General features: G+C 38.1%; 4 protein-coding genes across 10 annotated transcripts; all 4 read right to left on the bottom strand.

Moving 5' to 3' along the window:
• Positions 1–4,317: 4,317 nt before the first annotated feature.
• On the bottom strand, positions 4,318–5,327 carry LOC116194723 (auxin-responsive protein SAUR50-like). Its single transcript, XM_031523609.1, has one exon. It carries the CDS (start codon positions 5,111–5,113, stop codon positions 4,796–4,798), a length of 318 nt encoding a protein of 105 aa, XP_031379469.1. The 5' UTR covers positions 5,114–5,327; the 3' UTR covers positions 4,318–4,795.
• Positions 5,328–9,411: 4,084 nt separating this feature from the next.
• Positions 9,412–15,153, bottom strand: LOC116196624 (pentatricopeptide repeat-containing protein At2g13600-like). 7 transcript variants are annotated; one of them, XM_031526458.1, is made up of 4 exons: positions 14,287–15,153; positions 13,064–14,106; positions 9,976–10,587; positions 9,412–9,816 (listed from the first exon to the last, which is right to left on the bottom strand). In XM_031526458.1, the coding sequence occupies exons 1-2, from the start codon at positions 14,993–14,995 to the stop codon at positions 13,574–13,576; spliced, it is 1,242 nt and encodes a 413-aa protein (XP_031382318.1). In that variant the 5' UTR covers positions 14,996–15,153; the 3' UTR covers positions 9,412–9,816; positions 9,976–10,587; positions 13,064–13,573. The 7 variants fall into 7 exon arrangements, with proteins under 7 accessions (XP_031382318.1, XP_031382314.1, XP_031382315.1 ...); XM_031526454.1 differs by having other exon boundaries at positions 9,976–10,154; positions 10,475–10,587; positions 13,064–15,151; XM_031526455.1 differs by having other exon boundaries at positions 9,976–10,154; positions 10,475–10,559; positions 13,064–15,151.
• A 1,452-nt stretch (positions 15,154–16,605) lies between these two features.
• Positions 16,606–17,561, bottom strand: LOC116196626 (auxin-responsive protein SAUR23-like). Its single transcript, XM_031526459.1, has one exon. The coding sequence runs from the start codon at positions 17,437–17,439 to the stop codon at positions 17,143–17,145; it is 297 nt and encodes a 98-aa protein (XP_031382319.1). The 5' UTR covers positions 17,440–17,561; the 3' UTR covers positions 16,606–17,142.
• Positions 17,562–22,121: 4,560 nt separating this feature from the next.
• On the bottom strand, positions 22,122–22,758 carry LOC116194924 (auxin-responsive protein SAUR24-like). The gene has a single exon (XM_031523847.1). It carries the CDS (start codon positions 22,539–22,541, stop codon positions 22,245–22,247), a length of 297 nt encoding a protein of 98 aa, XP_031379707.1. The 5' UTR covers positions 22,542–22,758; the 3' UTR covers positions 22,122–22,244.
• Between the last annotated feature and the right edge of the window lie 1,324 nt (positions 22,759–24,082).

The following is a 24,082-nucleotide window of genomic DNA, read 5'->3' as shown; positions in this document are numbered from 1 at the left end:
CATACGGCTTCTTCCAAACATAATACATTAGTAGATACTTCTAGGGATTTTACCTAGAATTCTAAAATAGGGAACAAAAGAGATATTTCAGTAATCCATTGTGAGGAGGAAAAATTCTTGAATGAATATATATATTGGAATTGGCAGCAGGAAATATTCTCTTTGGTAAGTTATGGAAAAGTAGTTGGGACAGTTTTACACGTCAACAAGAAAAAATTGTGGCTGCAAATAAAAAATGCAATGTGATATTTATAAAAGGAAAGAGATAAATAGGAAGAGAGGACCATCTCATGAATTGAAGTTTTGCTGGTCCTTCCATCCTTATGGTAATAATGTTTATTATGAAATATAGTTGGTGTCACATAAATTACTCTAAAAAAGAAAAAGAAAATATAAAAAAGCGTTTATTCAATTGCAATGGTATTCAATGACTTCATGATCTTTGGGCTTAGCTACCATCTCTCACACAAAAAGGGAATTCTAAGAGAAAAATAATAACTTTACCCAAGAAAAGTATTTTTTTTATTAGTGGTGATTCACGATCTTATTAAAAAGAAATAAGGAGGCATGTAAAATCTTTTTAAAAAGATTTGTAACCCTCTAGGAAGTATTTCCAAAGTTCAATTTTTTTTAAAAAAATGGGGTAAACTAAAAAATTTGTCCTAAAGCCATAAAATTCTATCGTTCTCTTTTCATCAAATAGTTTTGATCCTTAATATATTATTATGCCATTTTTATGAACAAATAAAATATACATATATTTCTTGTAGTCACAAAACTAAATATTTTACCCATGTCATCCTTGTGACATTACGGGGCAAAACCTGCAGAGAGATCAGGAAAAGGAAAAACAATTATGGCCACACAATGCCTAATGATTACATCGATCGCATATAAAATAACTAGATCGGGAAGGGATTATTGTTTCTGTGCTAGGCTTAGGGACCGTCACCGTACCACGGGGCAGGAAAAAAAAAAGTTTATGGGGGAAGACATTTTTCGTTTGTCCATCGATATCAATCAATTAACTATACCAAGAAAAGACAGTTTCATTCCGATGAAGAATTATTTATGATCAATCAATTTGAGTCATTATTTGGGGGGGTTATAATTTCCCATCATTCAAATTCGTCGTCCCAGTGATGAAAAAAAAAAAAACAGAATTGCTTTTACTGTTACTTTCAAGGAGAGATGGTAAATGGAAACGAAAGGCTGCAATTGGATCTAAAGCCATTTATGTGATAAAATATATGTATCTATCTATATATATGTAGTACGTTTGAGGACAAGAGTATCTATATCCCATCATTTCTTGTTATTAACACATCTCATTTATATCAACACTTGGGACCCATCTTCTTTTTTTGCACCATTGATTCCCTTAAGAATAATCAAATCTCACTATTACTTCAAAATAATAATTTTTATTTTACACCTTAGTAGCGTAATTACGTTTTGTATTGTCGACATCAGCCATTTTTATTATTTTCAAATAACATGACCTTAACGTTTTGTTCGATGTCTTATCTAGTATATATATATTTCAGGACACACCCTTATTGCTTAACAAAGAAAATAAAATGTCCAAGAAGGTGGATCTCCAAAGCATCGACCCTCTTGTTAATAAATGCTTTAAGAATGAGGAACACCGATTATTTTTCTTGTCATAAAAAAATGCACCAGCCTAGCAAAAGAAAAAGAAATATGAGAAATAAAGGGAGAAGCTTGATAATAATCAAATTCGAAACATTTTTCATTTCTAGACAAAATGTGAGTCACTGTAAAATATCCTTTTTTTTTCTCAAGTAATTGATTTCCGAACATAAAGTTTTTTGAATTGGATTATCTGGAAATGTTAATATATACCTACTTCGGATAGATTATATTTAGAATATGTTTTCCAGCCAGGCCTGTGATTGGTGTTATATGCATGTAAACCGACCAAAGATAATAAACGGACAAGAAAGAATTGCACCGAAAATAGAAAGGGCAAATTACACAAAAAAAAAAACTTAAATTTTATAAAACGTCTCAGTTTTGTCATAAATTTTATTTTATAACAAAAAAACAACATATTTTGATAATCGTCTCATATTTGACATCCCGTTACCATTCTGTTAAGTTTGCCGTCTATTTGCCTACGTGGACTTCATGGGACTCACAAAGTTTATACATCATCTGATAAATCATATGATTTTTTTTCATTACATACCAAATTTATGATGAAATTGAAACTTTTTTAAAAATTTGAATTTTTTTATTTAATCTATCTTATTTGTTTATTAATTTATGTCTGAAGTTAACAGTTCACCTATGCAAAATTGACAGAATTTATTACGGAGGTCATTTTTGAGACAATTTAGAAAACTTATGCTTCGTTTTGTTATAAAATAAAATTTAGGACAAAATTAAGACGTTTTACAAAATTTATATATATATATATATTTATATTTTTTGTATAATTTGTCCAAATAGAAAAGACAAGTTAGAAGAAAAGAGGTACCCACAAGGACAATCATAAACGTACATCACGATTTTGACAGAATTCACGGTCATATCGTCTTGGCCATATTTAGTTACTGTCAGATTTATCATCAAGAATTTGACATTGGGCTCCGATTGGAAAAAGAAATTGGCTAATTCAATTCATTAATGGACCTAATGCAGATAACTTACATACTTTGGGAAGATCATTGCGTAAATGCTCCTTATTTTGGCATGTCAATTAACTAATTACTAAGTTCTAAGGCACTATCTTCTCAATTATGAACTTTCATATGCCCATATTCATTGGTATGATCTCCAAGGTTGCGGTATGATAACTAATTAAATTGAATTTATTTCGATCAATGTATAGTCTTAGAAATTACTGTATTACCTGAGCAATCTGAGTTAATGCCTTATGTCTACCCATGTCGAAGAGAGACCAATGGACTTTGTACATATATCTGAAGAAAATACCACATTCCACCATAAAAAAAAAAGAACTGTAATAACGTCTACGCAACTTATACATGCAAAAGGTTATTGTAGAGAAAATTGCTCCATTTATTATGAGTGGCGGTGGGAAAATTATCAAATGAAACCTCAACAATGGCAATCATGAGTAATGTGGTACATTTATAATCAAACCCTCTATTAAATTTAGTTGTATAATAATTCTCAATAATTATTAAAATATCAGGTGATGCATAAAAAAAAATAGTTCTTAATAATTAAGTAATAATCATTATATTTGAGGAACATCAACAAGGATATTAAGATCATATCATTATTGGAGGTTGAACTAATGAAAGTGCTTTTGATCAATTTATTTAAATGTTTGTTGGCGCTTGCAGAATGAGAATTCGTAAAATGTAAATTCTGTAAAGTCTTATCCGAAATCCGTTGTAATAATTTTCTAGAAAGATTTTTTGAGAAAAAAATTTCCCCGAGAGTAATAATTTCCGACAGATTTCTGAGAAAATCTTTCATTGAAAAGTCAGTTAATTATATCACTGTAATATTTTAAATCCAGTTTTTTTTAATTTTTTTTATATATAACTCGATGAAGTTTCATAGCACTTACAGCTCAATACATCGAGCTACGAGAGTACGGAAGGAATACAAAAAAGAAGAAGAAGAAGAAGAAAGCTGGAGAAAGAAGGGAGTACCACAAAAATGAGGAGAACAACAGAGAGAACACCAAGAAATTACTGCCAAACAATATAGTCTTGGGTCCTATTGATTCCTGACTTAGCAAGCGAGTTAGCAAATGAATTTCTCTTTCTGAAATAATAATTTGCATGATAAATTATAAATATATTGCCATTCCACCTCGTAATTACTTACAAGTAAATTTACGTGTACTTTATAACCGAAAATCATTTATGCCTACTTTTGGTCATCTACGTTAATTTACGTATATTTTGAGCCCATAAAGCTCGAAATCTGATTAAATAATTGAATCTTAAAATGTTATCCGAATACGTATACGTAGTCCTACCGAAAAGGAAAAAAAATAAAAACAAAAACATATGCATAGTCCCCTCACTGTCCGATACTAAGAGAGATGAAGAGATGTGTCGTATTGAATGCTGCCATCTCCGGTAAATGCCACGCAATTCACATGAAATTTCGACAGCAACCACATAACCTCATAAACTTTCTAGTGAGTAGCGTCTCTTTTTGGCCACTTCGTATTATAGAGTTAAGTAAAGAGGAAAAAAACTAGTGAAATCATGATATATCATCAGTATATTGTGAAGTGCTTCAAATCTCTTTTGATTACATGCCAAATTATAAAATTTATTAAATAACGGATTGAAGATATATCAATTTATAAAATTACTTGGCATTTGAGCATGCAAAATAACTTCATTAGTTAACTTGCAAACAATAAATAAGGTCTCGCTAATTACAATCAGCTCCTGAACATCTTCTCTTACAAGGTCTTCTCCAACATTAATACACCTTGCGAGGAAAACAACAACCTTATATACAAATTTAACCCAAGAAGATGTTGCTGCCCCCTTGGGAACTTGGGTTAGAGGAGTAGCCATCAAATTATTTCCTAAGAACCCACAAGGTTCAAAAGAAGATGAAAAAAAAAAAAATTCAAAAAAGTCGATGAACAAGACAGTGGGAATGTAGACCATCAAGGATTGCATGAACGAAGACCCCTAAAGATGTAGGAAAAAAGAGAGAAGCATTGAGTTCGAATAACCCATAGAGTCAGCTTGCTTCCTCTTGGCCATCTACGGTCCTCCATTCCGACTTAATTAATAACGGAGATCAATCGAATGCATATTCTTATTTATCTTAGCATGGAAGTGAGAGACCGGAAGACGACCTCCTCGCAAGGGATGGTGAGGCCCATGTCGTGGTCGAACCCAAACTCCTCCTCGGCGCGCTGGAGGAGGGACTGGAACTCGGGGTGGGTGAGGAAGGAGATGGGGACGATGTACCGGCTGCGGTTCTCGCCCACGTAGACCGCGAAGTGGCCCTTGGGGACGTCCAAGGGGAGGCCGTCATCGTCGTACTCGAGGTGCTTCTTGCCGAGGCTCGAGCACCTCTTGAGGATCTGCCTGAGGACCGTTGAGTGTGTCAGCCTGCTGGATTTCCTTTGAGCCATTTTAGTCTTTTAGGGTTACAGTGAGAGCGGGAGAGAGAGAGAGGGTTGGTTTGGTTGGGAAGGTGAAGTGAGGAATGTTAATGGTGAGTGGGTATGGATGGAGGGGTGAGGGAGAATGTGGTGGCTATTTATGAGCAGAAGGTCTCTCTCATGAAATGGAACATAAAGAAGTGAAAAATTTAAGGTTGAGAGAGAGAGAGAGAGAGAGAGAGAGAGAGAGAGAGAGAGGGAGAGATGAAGTGCAAAGGAAGGACATGGCACGAGGAGTTTGGGGCTTTGTGTTGAGAGAGTATAGAAGGGACAAGGTGGAAGCACAGAAGGCCCCCCTCTAGGGTGTATTTTCAATGTTGGCCCCCTCCTAATGGCAACAATTGGACCCATGATGGTCGAGTCGGATCGATTTATCAAGCACCTTCTTTAACTTAATGTTGAGTTGAACTAGTTGCTGACAGTCTGCCTGAACCATTATTTGACTAATTATAGAGATGAGACGTCGAAAAGAACCATAATTTATTTGTATGTTGGACCGAATGCCTGTTTACAAGTATAATGACGATGGTATATATACATAGTCGTTGCTACACGTAAGAGTAAAATATGTAAAGTGTATCCGAGATAGAACTTTTGAATAGATTCATGAAAATACATTAAAGTGGTCTACTCTGGTCGTTTATACCGGAACACTCGTTTATAGTTTTAAAACTTTTCAGTATGAGATTTGAACTCGAGATCTCGAAAACCGATTAAACTTCTTAGTTATCTGAGCGAACATCTTATCTGTTTTGGGTCATAATCCAAATGAACTCCTAATTGAGCTGTTGAGTATATAACATGGATCTAACGCAGTATTTCTGAATTGATATAGTAGAGACCGGGTCTAGAAGTAGTAATAGATGAATTCATCAAAACAACTGATAGCATCAACATAGATTTTGCAGGTATAACATTAAAAATCTATCCCACGTTGATAGGGACTTTTTATGTATTTTGAAAACACAGGTATTTTTAGTTTATTGACTAAAATTCATTTTATCCTGAAATTAATTTCAACTTCATTATGATTACGAGATGCCTCAATTGTTCTGCATTCATGAACAGTCAATAATCTCTTTGATTTTAATTTATTATCACTCGACAATTTTATTAAGAAAGTATTAAAAATACAATTTTTTAATAATTGTAACAGTTTAATGGTGTGTCCAAATATAGGATTTCTCGAACAAGAAAGTACAATAACCTCAATTCATGTAGGGAAACTTGCAGAGATAGGTGCAAAACCTTTACTCTTTTTCTCTATGCTCAAAATGATCCTTATAGCTCCCTATCAAATCAATTTTAGTGATGGCAAGAAGCCACAGGACTTGTTATATAACTCTTATCCGTTGTGCGACCTATGAACCACAAAAGCACGCACCGACAGTTTTTGCGTGCCACTCGATATGTATAAAGCCCCACCGAAGCCATCGCAGATCCGTACTAAAAGATGATAATTATGTGATGCGGTCTAACTATTATTTGAACCCTCAATGACACTTAATATTGAGACGTTAAAAAGTGTCCCCGCTGCCGGAAACTTGGACAATTTCTTTTAGGCGTACTTCCTTACGAAAAAATATACGGGTGACCTCATCAATAATAAGTTTGTCATGATTCTTTGTCAATTAAAACTTAGATGCAATGCCATATCAGGAAGATGAGCAAAATCTCGCCGGTAATAATTCGAAAACATAGCACTGCCTATAAAAAAAGAATTTCATAAAATAAGGGGGCTAAGAAAATGGATATTGAGCCTTAATTAAATAATAATAAACGTAAATATCTCGTTATCCATTAATGCAGTGCTAAGGGTGATTCTAACAAAGGAAGATTTGATGTCCCCATAACATAAATGGGGACTCCTAATGTGGTCCTTCCGACTGTCCCTTGAACCACCCCCACCAAGAAACAATGACAAGCATATCTATATATTAACTCAATTCAATTTATTGATAAAAAAATATAGACAAAAATAATAAATATATATGCAGGTAGAACTTGAGCCACCAGTATCGTCTCCCCCTCATAAAAAAAAAAAAACTTCAATCATCGATGCTAGCATTCACAGTGATGCGACGATGAGAAACTGATCATCAAATCAGCGTAGTTAAAATTATTATACTACATTATCCGTGTTTGCTGTCTAATCACTCGTTGGTTAGAACTTTATTTGTACTTTCTTAATTGCAACGATGATAAATCATATGAAAATTAATTTCTCCATTGCAACAATTTTTTCGATTACAAGGGAGACGTATTGACCTAGTTAAAGGTAGGAAAAGAGGAAATGAGGCATAAGGCTTCATTGATGAGAATGGAGGGCGAAATTTCACCGCAATGAATCCGAATCATTCCCCAGGCAAACTGCTTGTTGCCCAATCACTTGTATGAGAATTTTATTAGTACTCTCTTAATTAGTCGTGACGAGTTAAAATTGCTTGAAAATTCACCTCTACAGATTAACAACATACACCCATCTATAGGTCTAACAAGTGACAAGGGGAGGGGAAAAAAGCCGAAAGTTCCACTGAATGCATGCAGAACCTTTATTGAATATGAATCGAGGACGTACGAGTATCACTGTACTGAACCCGACCCCTTTCTCCAGTGCTAACATTGGCTTTTGTGGAGGAGAAGAAAAAGAGGGAAGAAAGAGGGAGAGTAATTTTAATTCCTGCATGTTCTAAGGCTCAGAAAGCGATCCATAAGATTTTTGTTAAATGATGATTTGGTAAGTTTGTATTTGTGTGCGTGTCGTCTTTCAGTCCCTTCTGCCTTTGTTTTTCATGGACGCCCACAGAGCAATAGTTACAATGTCACATTATGTCACGTACGACCCTTGTATGTCATCCTCACCATGAATCTCACGTCAGTTGTGCAATGGGTACGAACAATATATGTGAATTTTCTTGAAGATACAAAATAGAGAATATTGAATCGCTTGTAGGATAAGATTCTCGATATATCTTATTACGTTAGGACTTAGGAGGTTGCCGAGATTACAAGGACCGGAGTCTGGAGCTCACTGTCAAAGCGCACCTACACCGGTCACATTTGGTGACGGGCCCTTGGTGTTCGGGGGAGTTATTAGCTAGCTGCATTTGGTTTTCAATGGTGTGGGTGAACGACGACTTTACATGCCAGCTGACAATATTCGAGTTCTCTTAGTACGTAAAACCGAATGAATGATGAATCTATCGCCAAATGATACGGTGCAAGAGATCCAACGGCCTGAGACATTATCAAATGATGAAGTGGAGAATGAATTATAGTGATCTCTCAAGCGTGAGAAGAGAACAGGGGCTGAAGCTCTGCATGTTCTGTGAATGAGATTGTTTTGGGACAACCTAGAGAGAGAGAGAGAGAGAGAGAGAGAGAGGAAAAGGCCCACTATCTTTCTTTGTTTTTCAATTGAAAAAAAAATTGTAAGATATGATTCAGTTGTCAAACTGCTCTTAAGTGGATGTATTTTAATTAGAATTGCACTGTGGAGTTCGAAATCCATTAAAAAGACCTTATTGTTAGGGCCATGCCACCAACTAGGCAAGGATTTTTAATTAATTGGTTGAGGATACTTCGTGGTTCACCCGAAAATAAATATAAACCAAAAACAAAACAAAAAAGAAAGGAAAAACTAAAAGGCGGTGATCTGAAGCAGGACCATAACAAGAGAGGCTGGGAAGGAACAATTTTTGTGTGCTGGTGTTTTTGGATTGTGACATAGGCTGTGGTCTGCACATGAAGCCCATGTTACTCTTGCTCCCCTCAGAAAACTCCTGGTCTACTAGATTATACCCCTCGATGAAAATACGAAGCTTCTCCGTCAGTTCCCGGATAACAGGCGGTGTTTCCAGTATCAGACTGAATAAATAAGCTCCTTGAACCGGGTGCGGCGGCCACAAGCTGGACCACCTCCAATCCAGTGCTTTGGTCAGGAAATGCATCTACATCAGACCTGATCGGAACCTGAAGTTTGTACATAGCTCAGGCTTCGGTTGTTTCATTCTATTCCCTTTTTTTAATGAAGTTCAGACAGCTACCTGCTATGACCATAACTGTAACTGCCCACTTGGAATATATATATATATATATATGAGCCCTGGAAAAATTGTTCTGCATATGTTTGTTCTTCCAGCTGCATTACCACCTGGGCAAATAGTGAATTTCCAGGAAATGATATCCCTGAAAGTACTGAAAAAATATAATATATACATATGTATATGTATACATATATAGGTATATAATATACAACTAAGGGAAGCTGATAAACCTTAGGTGGACATTTATTAATTGATGATTCCATTTGAGAGTTTTCACTTTAGGGCATATCTTCGAAAGGATTGCTTATAACATAAGAGGAAGCTTCTGCTTTCCCAAATAAAGTACCAACAATCGATCAATAATAGTGTCTAGCAACAAACCCTTCCCTTTACAGATGCGTGCCGAATCGAGATTGACTCGCTTCCTCCCTCACGGGTAAATGTTGAGGCCTCATTTCAAGGTGTGATAATTGCACGCAATGAAGTTGTACGTTAGCATCAACATGTGCGTTTGCTGTCAAACCATATATCCAAACTCAAATCATAAGAAGCTTGTTGGGGGTTTGCTACAGGATGCAACCTTAAGGTATGTAGACAGTGAAATGCTGAAAGACTATTGCGCGGGACCTGCACGAACAGTAATACAGAGAGACTACGAAATTCAAATCGAGGTAGTACAGGTATGAAGCAAGAAACTCATCAGATGAGAGGGACAATGGAATTATAACTGAAATGACCATGACAGCACATGAAAGAACACAGCACAAGCCAGAGCGGACGGCCCACCTTTCAGTTTCAGTTTTCATCTTTTTCTTCCCTCCCCGCGTTGTCAGATCGATTAAATAAAGTTAGCTCCGAAGGGCCCCGCTCGAGTTTATGGGGATCGTAAGAATCACGTTCACGGAGGGTCACCGTTGTAAGGTCAAGTACATGACAAACTAGCACGTAATTGGACAATTTGGGGACTGAAAAATGATCAGCATCACAAACGTAAAGGCGGTAGCAAGGGAATACTAGAGCTACAAAGGTTATTGCAGCCGCAATATCTCAGGATGTGATGAATTCTGTGACTCAGTATTCTTTTGAATAATCAGAACGTGAGAAGCTGCAACTGGAAGTAAATTCATGTTGCCTATTCTCCACTCACATAATCTCGAGGACACACCAGACCCGCAGATTAGCATAATTAGCGAACAGTATGACTTCTCCTTTGAAATAATGGTATTGCACAGAGGCCAAACTCCTCTCAGAGATTAAAGAAACAGAGAAGGTCAAGAAAAGTTACAGATGCAAACTTCCCAGAAGAAGAGGGAAGGGTCGTAATCTCTTCTTCATGCCGGAATGCAAATGTGTCTCTTCCATGGAATCAACTGCAACGAAATTCTCAAGAATCAGCACCTGCAATGGAGATTCAAGCACAAGAGATAGAGGTTGAGCACTGAGGCCATCTACTAACAAAGATTTCTAGGGCCTGAGATTTGTCTAGCAGAGTTGCACATAATGAGCCAGAAAAAGAAAAGAGAAAAAAAGAAAAAGAGAGAGTAGGCTGAAAGGAACTCTTCAACTTTGCAAACCGAATACAGCAATTTGAGCTAAAACTCTTACTTCTCTTGAAACAAAAGAACAATGACCAGTATTTCAGGAATGTACACATTTGGTTTATTGAATATAGAAGTTGTCAAGGAAACCGACGGATTCTAGAAGAGCAGAAGGTATGTCAGGAAGAAAAAGATGAATCACGCCAGAAATTGTAAGTGAAATTTATATCGAAGATACCACACTCCTTATGACCTAAGAGTTTCAAAGACTTATTCAACAGTACAGAAATCTGGAGGCCATTCACATCAGGCTTTGCCTACACCAGTCTGTGTCATTTGCCTCAATTATGAGAGAGGATTATTCAATTAATTTAAGAGAATTACTGCGCTCAGATCTAAAGAAAGTAATCCATTGTGGGAAACAGTAAACATCATAATCATGAAAAACAGGCCAAATACATAATATCTGCTGATCTCTGGACTAATTAAACGTATGAACAGAAAGCAGTATAAGATGTGTAACTGACAAATGCACGAACTACCACACAGCCTTCTGTTCGCCCCACCCCACCAAAGATATAGGGCAACAAAAGAATCAAGGATCTCTGGCCTTTTTTTCCTTTTTCTTTTTTATTGGTAATGTCCCCAACATGGGTCTGTGAAAGATGAATGCCGCGTGAAATTTCATGAAACAACTTCACACATAAGGTGGTCCGCTATCTGCGGAAATAGGTAAAGTCATATGGTGCCTACAGTATTATTTAAGCCTATAGACAGATTATAAAGTGTCATTCATTAAGGGCTGATATGGAACATTATCATCCATTAAGGAGCATAACGCTTACAATGGTAATAGAATATTTACAGGAAGAAGATAATGCTATACGCCATCTTTTGGTAGATGAGTTTTAAAAAGGGGAAATAACAATCATAGGTCAGAGATAGTTGGCAATCTTGTCAACATTTGTGGAACAATGAATAATGAATTTGTGTACATAAACTACTGTTCACTAATATTTTCCTCAGTGCAAGTGACATTTATTTGAAGCCACACGAGAAGGAAGTTAATTTCCAATCAAAAAACACAAAACAGTAAGAAGCTCTATTGGCGATATTATGGATTAATAAGTGTTACGGAAACATGGAGTATAAATCCATTTTCTTATTAGGTGTCCAAATGAAGAACAAGAAAAAAAGAAACTATTTGAGCTCATGCAGTGAATTATTTTTCTCCAGACTGGAAAACTTATTTCCTATGATGAGTCAATCATAAAAGAAATTGTTCCTATCAAGGCGACAAACTATCACCTTGGAGTTGAGCTAAACTTGTTCACATGATTGAAAAAACAATCACAAGGTTAGCTTTTGCAGCTTTGGGGCAGCACATAGTCATCGCAGTTTCAGCTTCAATTTATCTTAGAATAGAGCCAGTTTGAGCATTAGGACTCGAATCGTAAAGCTACTAAATTCATTTGCAACCAAAAAAACTAAAATGGGAGATCCACAATAAAAGTAATAGCGCATCAGGGACTGGTCGGTCATCTGTGGCTGAGAAAGGAGCTGCAGAAGGAAGTTGCCGCTGTATCAATAATATGCCACTATTACCAGATACAATTAGCAGCTAACCACATTCAGACAATTTTGCTATATATGTTAGCAATTTACATTTTTAGTCCTTATATCAGTCATTGCCTAATGCGTAAAAGGTAACTCATTTATGGACTAATGCCTTTCCATGGCCAAGACGTATCTTTTGGAGACTGATAAAAGCACTCGTGATTTTCAATATTCGCTAGTAATTTAGTCGCTCTTGGATCATTTCCACTGCCAAAACTACAATCTTATTGCAGATTATTTCTTAAGAGCCAACTTTTTTTATGCTGAAACCTCTTACAATTTTTTACAGGCAGTTGAGTTATTTTAGGAACTGAGACATACGTTAGCTAACGTTATTGTTTAAGAACAGCTTCTTATAGTCATGGATTCTCTGTTGTGAAGAACTTTCATTTGAACAATTTCTGCTTCTAGAAAACAATTGACAGAGCTTGCATCATAATACCTTCATTGACTATCAACATTATGAGGTTCCCACTACAAGTTTTCTGGTCGTTATTTTTCATGTTTTGTTATGCATTTGCACATGTATGCATAGATGGGAACTCATAGGTTTAATTTATGTAAGAGGAGATAGAGGAAGCATGGAAGATCTAGACAAGATATTCACACCCATGATTCTTGAAAAGAACATAACCAATTGGATGAGGCAAAATGTATAAGCACAAAAGAGATAAATTTTTATACAAAAACCAATTGAAAAGCACTATACTTATACTAACCTGCTAGCAAGTAAACGAAGATTCTTCACTTTGTTAACCTTGCATTTTCAACCAGTATCACTAAATGCTAGTCAGTGGTGTCTGTCAAGAAATGGTAAGTGGTACTTTCCACAGTGCAACCATGACAGTACTGGTCTATTTTGCATTATCATTTCAATAAAGCTCATTCGACCGTACCAACAGTCCAGACTCCAGAAAGTGGTATTCCATGATTTATCTTCATATTTAATCTCTTTTAACTTCCCAAGGATTTCAAGAGCGTGCCTCCATCATATTGATATGATATACAAGCTGGACATCTCCCGGGACTTTAACGCTGAACACATAATCTCCGTATGCGACTAACACTTTCTTCTCTCTGTAGTCTTTGGACTATCAATGAGACATTGGCGCTCCTTCAATTTGGAGTCAACTATGTGCAAGAAAAACCAGTTGGGACTAACAAACCACAAGAGCATTCTCATATATATCAAGCAAACTACTGTTTGCTATCTCAAAATATCTGACAGTTCAAACTGTGACCTCAATCCAACTACACCCAATATCTTTGTTTAATCCCCTCCTTTTTGTCGAAGCCCTCAGAAGTTCAATCTCATCCCACATACCAAACTTTGCATACAAGTTTGAGAGCATTGTGTAAACTCCCATGTTCTGAGGATCCAAATCCAGTGCCTTCTGAGCTGCGAATTTGCCCAGTTCGAAATTCCCACGGTCCAAGCATGCATTCAGCAGAGCCCCCCACATTGAAACACCACCAACAAACCCTTTGAGAAGCATCTCATCCACCAAACTCTGAGCCTTGCCCAACTCACCGGCCCTAGAGAGCAGATCAATGAGGCAGCTGTAGTGCTCTTCGCAAGGAGTCAATCCATATTCCCCAGTCATGGATTCAAAATACTGGATTCCCCTTTCTACTTGGCCTGTTCGAGCACATGCTGAGAGAACAGTCACGAACACAATTTCGTCGGGTATTATCCCTCTCATAAGCATTTCTTCGTACATTTGGATCACTTCTTTGTAATACCCATTTCGTCCAAATGCACCTAGCATTGAAGTCCATAGAACGAGGTCAGACTTTCTTCCATTTCCCAGAGCATTAAACAATAGCAGAGCTTTCTTGACAAAGCCGCACTTCCCATACATTTCAATCAGAGAACTCTGCAGAAAAACGTCATTTTCGGTGTAGTGAATATTACGAACAATACAACAGTGAACCTGCCTACCCAATTCGACCGCTGATAACCCGATACATGAGCGCAATATGGCCGAAAAAGTGTAGTTATCATAGCTCATATTCAATTCAGGCATGTTCCTAGCAACACCAAGGACCTCATTCCACATCTTAGCCTCAGTAAAACCCAACAAGAGGGCATTCGCGCAAACAGTATTCCTCACGGGCATTTCATCGAACATCTTAGCTGCTTCGTTGACAAGTGATGATTTCGCGTACAAATCGATCAGAGCACTGCCCACAAAGACACTAGATGACCAACCCTGCTTCCCCACGAGGGCATGAACCTGCGTACCGAAACCGAAGCTTTGGCTGCTAGTTGAAGCTGTCAGAGTGCTGCACATGTCATAGCTATCCAAAGGAACGCCATTGGAGTGCATGAAAGAGAACGTCTTTAGAGCGTTGGAGCATAACCCATTTTTGGAAAAATCAGAGATGAGGATGTTGAAGGGGAGGGCGTTGGTGGGGTCGATGAATTTGAAGAAATTAGACAGCTTGAGGTCGTTGCTCTGGTGGCACAAGGCGTAGGACAAGATAAGCTTCGCGTGGAAGGCGACGGAGGAGAACAGCAGACCCGTCCTCAGAAGATGGCAGTGCAGCTTCTTGATGGCGATGGAGTTCTTGCTCTGGGCACATCGGTTCAAGAATGTGGTGATCGGATCGAGAACATGGGCAACTTGGCTATGCGTTCGCTCGGACATATGAATCTTGATTATGGTCGGATTCCTTCCCTGATGAAGTGAGACGTTCACAAATTCAATTTCGCCCAACACCACAAAAACACGGACTTTATGTTAATGGAACAATTGGGCCGGGTTCTTTTTTTCTTGTTTTTTTTTTGTTCGTCCTTGCTTCTGAGGAAGACCTTCGTACCCAAAATAGGACCTGAGATCTCCCGGGACCATTAAAGATCGATAAATTTAGGGTGATCGCGCAAATGACAACACGTACGCATCAAATAACACAGAATGATATTCAGTAGTCTGTGATCCGTAATCGAGCTGAAACGGATAACTGTACAAGTGTAAAGAATTAAATTTACATCGGGTTAGCAAATCTCAGGATACAAAATTCGTTTGTTGCTTGCCATTGTTACTTCGATCCTATGATCATCGGCTTATCCGAGAAATGAGATCAAGGAATGCGTCTTCTCTGCAGGGAACTGTGAGGCCGCCCATAGGATGATGGTACCCGAACTCCTCCTCTACTCAGCAGGTCCCGAAACAAAGGCTCGTCCAAGTAGGAAATCGGCACCATATATCTCGTCTTAGCTTCCTCTCTGACGTAAACTGCAAAGTGGCCCTTTGGGGTTTTCAAAGGCATTCCTTCTCTACCAATTGAAAGTGACCTGTGGATGATCCGCTTGGCATGAACCAGACCCGAGACTTGAATAGCCATGTTATGCTGATGTCTTTAGAATGGAGGCCAAGATTGGCTTTAAACTCGAGAAGTTGAGTGAGTGATATTGTGTCCTGGATTCAGAGGTCGAGTATATATAGATGGCGCGAGTCTGAAGAAAATATTTGGAAATCCGGAGCGAGTGGTGCAGAAGCAGTTGTTCGCGGAACAGTTTGATCAAAATGGAGACATGTACACCTGAATGTTCACATGGTCCTGTTTTCCGGCTTGTTATCGACAGGAACTTGGGATGGGCTCATATTTGTGGATTCTCTTCTAGTAGGAATTTCAGGATTTGTATGTTTGCTGGCATTAAATTTCACCCAACATTTCCAGAGGACAATATTCGAGGGACCACCAGCACAGAAATTCTAGTGCATTAAATTTCTAGTTTTGCAAACTCTTTAATCTAAGAATTATGATAATTCGCATGCCTTTCATTTTGAGCCTAGAGATAGCACTGTCAGCCTTAGACATTTTCCGGTTCGGCACATGCTGGCAGGGTATATCACATTAACATAGAACTTTTTTCTAGTATTCCACCCGACAATGACATCATTGATACTATGTTCTTATTATTAGGAGAACCACATAATTGCTCTTCCAAATTGTATCTCATCAACCATTGGGATATCGTATCGGATGCAGTTTAAACTTCTTGTAGAACTTCATTTACTGCAGAGTTCCTGTATTTGACTAATTGATGATGAGCTAATTTAAAAATGATTTAGTGGACGAACTCATTGTGTGATGCTTCCAGGGTATGGATTTACCGTAAACTGTGGAATTGACGACTGATCTGATCATATTAATTCATCCAAATTCCAGAGAAATCAGATTTCGTATCTCTGATAAAGTGTGCCGCAGTTGGATGTATCAAAGCAAAATGAAGCATTCCCTCCTCATACAGATTTGTAATATGTCAACTGCCGGTTATACTTCATTGACAATCATCGAACGATAGTTTTGGTCTAGGATAACATCAGTTTATACTTCATTGAAAGTAAAACAAAGACGACATCTGCTTGCTGTAGCTTTGCCACGTCTAGGATGCTGTTCTTCCATGAAAACCATCGAACGATAGTTTTGGTCCTGGTCTGTTGGTGGTGTGTGTCTCATTTTTCTGATGGATATACCTTTCTTCCGTGGGCTTGGCAACCACCCATCTTTAAGTTTGAGCGATGAATGTACACATAGCATTCACTGCAGTAAATGAGATGGAGCTTGATGCTTTTTGTACCAATTCTGACAGTATTCGAATTATAACACTGGCTTAAGACCAAAGGAAATTCAACGCAATGGTCGAAAAGCAGGAAAGAACAGATGATGTACTTGAAACGGGTATCATTTCAATCATGAAACTGTTCGATTACAAGAAAAAAGAACATGACTGTACAAGCAATTTTTGGGATCTCAGTGTACAAAATTGTTTTTAGTTTGTTTGCACCTCTCATCTCAGACTCAACTGAGAAATGAGGTCGACAAATGTCTCCTCTGTGCAGGGAATAGAGAGTCCGCCCATGGGATGGTCGTACCCGAATTCCTCCTCTGCTCTACTGAGCAAGTCCTGGAACAAAGGGTGGTTCAGGTATGATATCGGCACCATATATCTCTTCCTCTCTTCCTTGCCAACATAAACTGCAAGTTGGCCTTTCGGGGGTTTCGAATACATTCCTTCTCCGCCGAAAGAAAGTGAACGCTGGAGAACCCTCTTAACATGAGAAACACTGGAGAGACCGATTGCCATTTTAGATACTGATCACTTTAAGAACTTCAAACACGAATGGAAGACTGCTGGTTCAAATCAGAAGAAAACAAGGTGTTTGCTTAGAATCACTCGAGAAGTGCTGTGTTTGATATGCTGTCAATATAGTAGTTGCATTGTATATATATAAGTGGTGGCTGGAAGATGGAGAAATCTTCAAAAGTTCAGAATGAGTGGTGTGGAGGCATTTGGGTTGAGAATCGTTTGGTTGAATAAGAGACATATTCATGTGAGACTTTCACATGGTCCTGTCTTCAAACTCATCATCAGGAGATCGGCAATCGATTGAGACTTTATATGCTTGTTGCTATACATTAATCTCTCTAGGAACCTGCTGGGGACAACTTGTGTAAACCACATGGAATATTGGATTGCAAATCTTTTAGGTGAAGCCATTGCAACACGAATGATAGGCATCCCCGAGTTATCCCGTATTATGGCCAGAGTTTACTGCCGATGAGGTCACTCACTCTATATGTCACCCATTTGGCAATATCAACTCAGAGTATCAAATTTCATTTGGATATTCAGATCGGTTTGGGATAAGTCAGCTACTGATCATGTATGTATAAATTAGAGAAGATGCTTCTCAAAGGAAAACCGAGAGGTCCATCTGTTATGCAGTCTTGAAGTGGCAGCAAAGTGGCCTTCTGGGTTTCCAGCAACATTGCTTCTCTACCAGTTTAAAGTGACCAGCAGACAGTTGTTTGTTTCTTCTTTGTACCGGGCTTATGCTCCGCTAGTGAACTGCGAAAAAAGAAAAAAAAAGAAAAAAAGAAAAAAAAAAAGGAATGTGACCAGCAGACAATCCGCTCAGCATGAATGAGACCCGAGACAAGGGCAGCCATGTAAAAAGAAACATGGAGATTTTTTTTTTTGGCTGAGTAACATGGAAAGTTGAACAAACATGGCATGTACTAAAAAGAAATATTTGGGGATTGCAGAATCATTTGTTTGCGGAATAGTTTGTTCAACTCAGAGACATATTCACCTGAATCTTCACATGGTTCTGTCTTCAACTTATTATCATTCGGAGATTGGGGCCGGCTGCTATTTGCTGCTGGGAATTTCAGGATAATTTGCTTTCTGGCATTAATTTCACCCAACATTTCGAGGGGACCAATTTCAAGGACCACTAGGACATGAATCGTAGTCCACTAATTTTTTTTAGCTGAGCAACTTCTTTCACATATAGAAGAAATGGGTCAATTTGAATGCCTTCAATTTTTGAGTCGAGATATAGAAGAAGCACACGACCTGAGTTAAACATATGTCTAGGCATTACCCGCTATCAGCACATGCTGGTGGTATATTATGTCGACATCAAACTTTTTCTTTTAGTATTCCACAGCGCAGATAATGAAGTTGGTGATGCAATTCCTCTTAAGTATTAGGGAGAACCACACAATTCGCTCTTAAGATAACATCTTATTCATATTAACCATTAGGATATGAGATTGGCTACAATTGTTTAAACCTCTTGTACGACTTCTCTTCCATGTACCGCAGAGTACTTGCTTATATTGGAATTGCTGGTTGCTTGATGCTGCTCTGATATGAATTTCTCGTCTGATCAAAGACTAATCAATATTAATTTGTGCAAGGTCATGGGAATGTGATGAACGCTAAGCTAAGGTCTGGAAGTCTGAAAAGTTGTGCTTCACAAGAACATATTAAAGTAACATGAAGCATTGCCTCTTACTGATTTGTGAAATGTTAACATACTGCAGGTTAAATCTTGAGAAGAATAAGTTATTCAAATAATCCTTATGCAGGCGATGAAGTTTATAACTTTCTTGTTGGCAAAACAAATGCGTTCGCTTGCTGTGTGATATTGCTATATTTAGGACCATGATCTTCCGTGAGAACCATCAACCATAAGTTTTGTTGATGACCTGTTAATTTTTTTTATTTGTATCTTTTTCACTGATGATCGTTATTCTTCCATGAGCTCGACCAGTTGATGCAAAATGCAATAGCCTTTGTGCTTAAGCATATCGTAAGATGGAGCAAATAAATCTACTGTTTGCATTCCCTGCAGTTATTGAGTTGATGGATCTTGATTTTCTAAGCCGGCTGAGACAATGACTGTTATACTGAGTAATGTTCAGAGACCGAAAACAATAGGGTGTGCTTTGAAACGGGTCGTCATTTCATTCATGAAATTGTTCTAGTACAAGAAAAGAATACAAGCACTGTACAGGTGATTTTCCAGATCCAATGTACAAATTGTTTTAGCCTTTTTCTACTTCTCTCATCTCACAATCCACTCAACTGAGAAATGAGATCAAGGAATGTGTCCTCTGTGCAGGGAAGTGTGAGGCGCGCCCATTGGATGATCATACCCGAATTCCTCCTCTGCTCTGCTAAGCAAGTCTTGAAACAAAGGCTGGTTTAGGTACGATATTGGCACCATATACCTCTTCCTTTCCAACATAAACTGCAAGTTGGCCTTTTCAGGGGTTTTGATGATGTCCCTTCTCTACCAAACGAAAGTGAACCCTGAAGGACCATGAGAGAGACCGATCGCCACTTCAGACACTGTTCACTTTTAGAATTGCAAACACAAAAGGAGACTGCTGGTTCGGATCAGAAGAAAACAAGGTGTTTGCTCAGAATCACTTGAGAAGTGTAGTGTTTGATATGCTGTCGATATAGTAATAGCAGGATATATATATATATATATATATATATATATATATATATATATTATATAGGTGGTGGCTGGAAGATGGAGAAATCTTCAAGAAGTCCAGATTTTTCAAAATGAGTGGTGTGGAGTCATTTGTGTTGAGAAATGGTTTGACTGAATCAGATACATATTCATGTGAGACTTTCGCATAGTCCAGTTTTCTAAATGATTATCACGAGATCAGCAATTGATTAAGATTTTGTGTGTGTTGCTATAAATAAATGATTAATCTCTTAAGGACCTGCAGGGGACGACTAATGTGGACCACAAGGAATATTAGATTGCAAATCTTTTAGGTGAAGCCGTTACAACACGAATGTTGGGCATTCCCAAGTTATATCAAAATATAGCCAGACTTTAAAGCCTATGAAGTTACTCATACTATTTCCCCAAATTTGGCAGTTACTATTGACTCGACTCGGAACCTCAAGTTGCAGTTCGATATTCAGATTGGTTTCAGGTAAATCAAATACTGATCGGTGTGTGTATTTGTTTGGACAAGATGCTTCTTAAAGGAAAACCGAGAGGTCTCATCTGTTATGTAGTCTCGAAGTGGCACACAAAGTGGCCTTCCAGGTTTTCAGGACTGTCCTTCTCTAACGATTAAAATGACCAGTAGAAAAGCTGCTCAGCATGAATAAGACCTGCTACATGGGTAGCCATGTAAAAAGAAACATCAGAAGTTGAAACAAAGATGGTACAAGAAATATTTGGGGATTCAGAGTGGCTTGTGCAGAGGCATTTGTTTGCGGAATAGTTTGTCCTTGGAGACATATTCACCTGAATGTTCACATGGTTCTGTCTTCAAATTATTATCATTCGGCATTTGGGGCCGACTATGATTTGCTGCCACGAATTTCAGGATTAGATGTTTTCGGGCATTAATTTCACCCAACATATCCAAGGGACCAATTTCAAGGACCACTAGGACATGAATCGTAGTCCGCTGCTTTAAGCTGAGCAACTTCTTTCATAAATAGAAGAAATGGGTCAAATTTGGATGCCTTCGGCGTTGGAGTCGAGATATACCAGAAGCATACAACCTAAATTAAACACAGCCCATTATCAGCACATGCTGGTAGGGTATATCAGATGTTGACATCGAACTTCTTTTCCTAGTATTCCACCAAACAGATAATGAAGTTGGTGATGCAATTCCCCATAAGTATTAGGAGAACCACATATGCTCTTAAGATAACATCGTCTTCATATTAACCGTTAGGATATGAGACTGGTTATAATTGTTTAAACCTCTCATACGACTTCACTTTCATGTACTGCAGAGTTCCTGATTAAATTGGAATCACTGATCATGAATGCTTCATGCCTACCCTGATGAATTTCCCGTCTTATCAAAACTAATAACAGCTAATCTAATCATGTTAGTTTGTCCAAATTCACGGGAATGGGAATGCTAAGCTAAGGTTTGGAGAACTCTGACAAGTTGTGCTTCACGGGAACATATTAAAGGAACACGAAGCATTGCCCTCCTACTAATTTGTAAAATGCCAACGTACTGCACGTTAAATCTTTGATAAGAACAAGTTATTCTTTTTTTTTTTTAGCTGAGAGAGAAGAATAAGTTATTCAAATTATTATATGCAGGTGATCGAGTTTATACCTTCTTGTTGTTAAAACAAATGAAACTTTTGCTTATTGTGACATTGCAATATTTCAGGACGACCCTCATCTTCTGTGAGAACCACCAACCATAAGTTCTGCTGATGACCTATTAATTTTTCTATTTGTATCTTTTTCCTTGTCTTTCATGAGCTCGACCACCAGATGCAAAATGCAATTGCCTTTGTGATTTAAACATATCATGAGATTGAGCATAGAAATGTACTGATTGCATTCCCTGCAGTTATTGAGATGATGGATTTTTATTTTCTAAGCCGCCTGCCTCTGTTACAACAAGTTGAGATGCATGGTGCAACATTTAGAGACTGAAAAGAGTAGATGATGTTCTTTGAAACGGGTCATCATTTCATTCATGAGATTGTTCTAGTACAAGAAAAGAATAAAAGTACTGTACAGGTGATTTTCCAGATCCGATGTACAAAACAGTTTTAGCTTAGTCCTACTTCTCTGATTTTCACAATCCACTCAACTGAGAAACGAGATCAATAAATGTTTCCTCTGTGCAGGGAAACGTGAGTCCGCCCATTGGGTGATGGTACCCGAATTCCTCCTCTGCTCTGTTAAGCAAGTCTTGAAACAAGGGGTGGTTCAGGTACGATATCGGCACCATATATCTCTTCTTCTCTTCCTCTCCAACATAAACTGCAAGATGGCCTTTCGGGGTTTTTGAAGACATTCCTTCTCTACCAAACGAAAGTGAATGCCGAAGAACCCGCTTAGCATGAGAAACACCGGAGAGACCGATTGCCATTTTAGACACTGATCACTTTAAGAACTGCAAACACGAAAGGAGATTGCTGGTTCAGATCAGAAGAAAACAAGGTATTTCCTCAGAATCACTCAAGAAGTGCAGTGTTTGATATGCTGTCAATATAGTGGTTGCAGGATATATGTATATATATATATAGGTGGTTACTGGAAGATGGAGAAATCTGGGGAAGTTTGGAACGAGTGGTGTGGAGGCATTTGTGCCGAGAATAGTTTGATTGAATAAGATACATGTCCATGTGATAGTTTCACGTGGTCCTGCCTTCTAACTTAACATCAGTAGATCAGCAATTGATTGAGATTTCGTATGATGGTTGGTTGCCATAAATTAATCTCTCTAAACAACTGCCGGGAATTGGATTGCAAAATCTTTTAGGTGAAGCCGTTACAACACAAATGATGGGCATTCCCGAGTTATCCCATAATATGGCCAGACCTTACAGCCTATGAAGTCACTCAATGTATCATCCAGATTTGGCATTACTAATTTACTCAACACAGAGTCTCGAATTTTATTTCGATGTTCAGATCGGTTGTGATAAGTGTGGCACTGATTGCTGTATCTATCATTTTTGAAAAGACGCTTCTCAAAGGAAAACCGAGAGGTCCCATCTGATATGCAGTCTCGAAGTGGCATGCAAAGGGGCCATCCAGTTTTTCAACAGCGCTTTGTCTCTATCAATATTGAAAGTGACCAGCGGACAATCTGCTCAGCATGAATGAAGAGACATGTGTAGCCATGTTAAAAGAAACACGAGAAGTTGGAACAAAGATGGCATGAACTTTTGAGAAATATTTGGAGATTCAGTGAGGCTGGTGCACAGGCATTTATTTGCGCCTGCGGAACAGTTTGTTCAACCTGGAGACACATTCACCTGAATTTTCACATGGTTCTGTCTTCCAACTCATTATCATTTGGAGCTTGGGGTCGACTAGGATTTGCTGCTAAGAACTTCACAATTGTTTGTTTTCTGGCATTAATGTCACCAAACATTTCCAAGGGACAATTTCTGAGGACCACTAGGACATGGATCGTAGTCCACTATTTTTTAGCTATGAAACGGGATAATTTGAATGCCTTCGATTTTGATCTGAGAGATAGCAGAAGCAGATGACCTGAGTTAGACATATGAGGTATTGGCACATGCTGGTAGGTAGCACATGTCAAAATCGAACTCTTTCCTTATTATTCCACCGAACAGATAAGGAAGCAGTCAATGCATTTTATCCAAGTGTTAGGAGCACCGGACAATTTGCTGTTCAGATGATAGTTTATTCTTATTAACTATTAGGATATTGAATTGGATACAGTTGTCTAAAGCTCTCGTAGGACTTTTCCTTCATTTACTGCAGAATTTCTGACTCCCAACTAATTGATAGGTGTGAAATTTAAAAATATATATTGGAAGAACTCTATACTTGATGCTGCTCTCTGATATGGATTTCTCATCTGATCAAAACAGTTAAGTTGACAACTGATCTAATCAACATTAAATTTGTCCAAATCCACGGGGATTGAAAGCT

Source organism: Punica granatum, chromosome 2, assembly GCF_007655135.1.
Source record: "Punica granatum isolate Tunisia-2019 chromosome 2, ASM765513v2, whole genome shotgun sequence".
In the NCBI taxonomy this organism is placed as follows: Eukaryota; Viridiplantae; Streptophyta; class Magnoliopsida; order Myrtales; family Lythraceae; genus Punica; species Punica granatum.
Note: the sequence above shows the minus strand (reverse complement) of the source record. Positions and strands in the feature narration are given on the sequence as shown.

Excerpts from the sequence above, each read along its gene's own strand:
- LOC116194924 (XM_031523847.1), bottom strand. The coding sequence starts at position 22,541 with ATGGCAATCGGTCTCTCCGGTGTTTCTCATGCTAAGCGGGTTCTTCGG.
- LOC116194723 (XM_031523609.1), bottom strand. The coding sequence starts at position 5,113 with ATGGCTCAAAGGAAATCCAGCAGGCTGACACACTCAACGGTCCTCAGG.
- LOC116196626 (XM_031526459.1), bottom strand. The coding sequence starts at position 17,439 with ATGGCAATCGGTCTCTCCAGTGTTTCTCATGTTAAGAGGGTTCTCCAG.
- LOC116196624 (XM_031526452.1), bottom strand. The coding sequence starts at position 14,995 with ATGTCCGAGCGAACGCATAGCCAAGTTGCCCATGTTCTCGATCCGATC.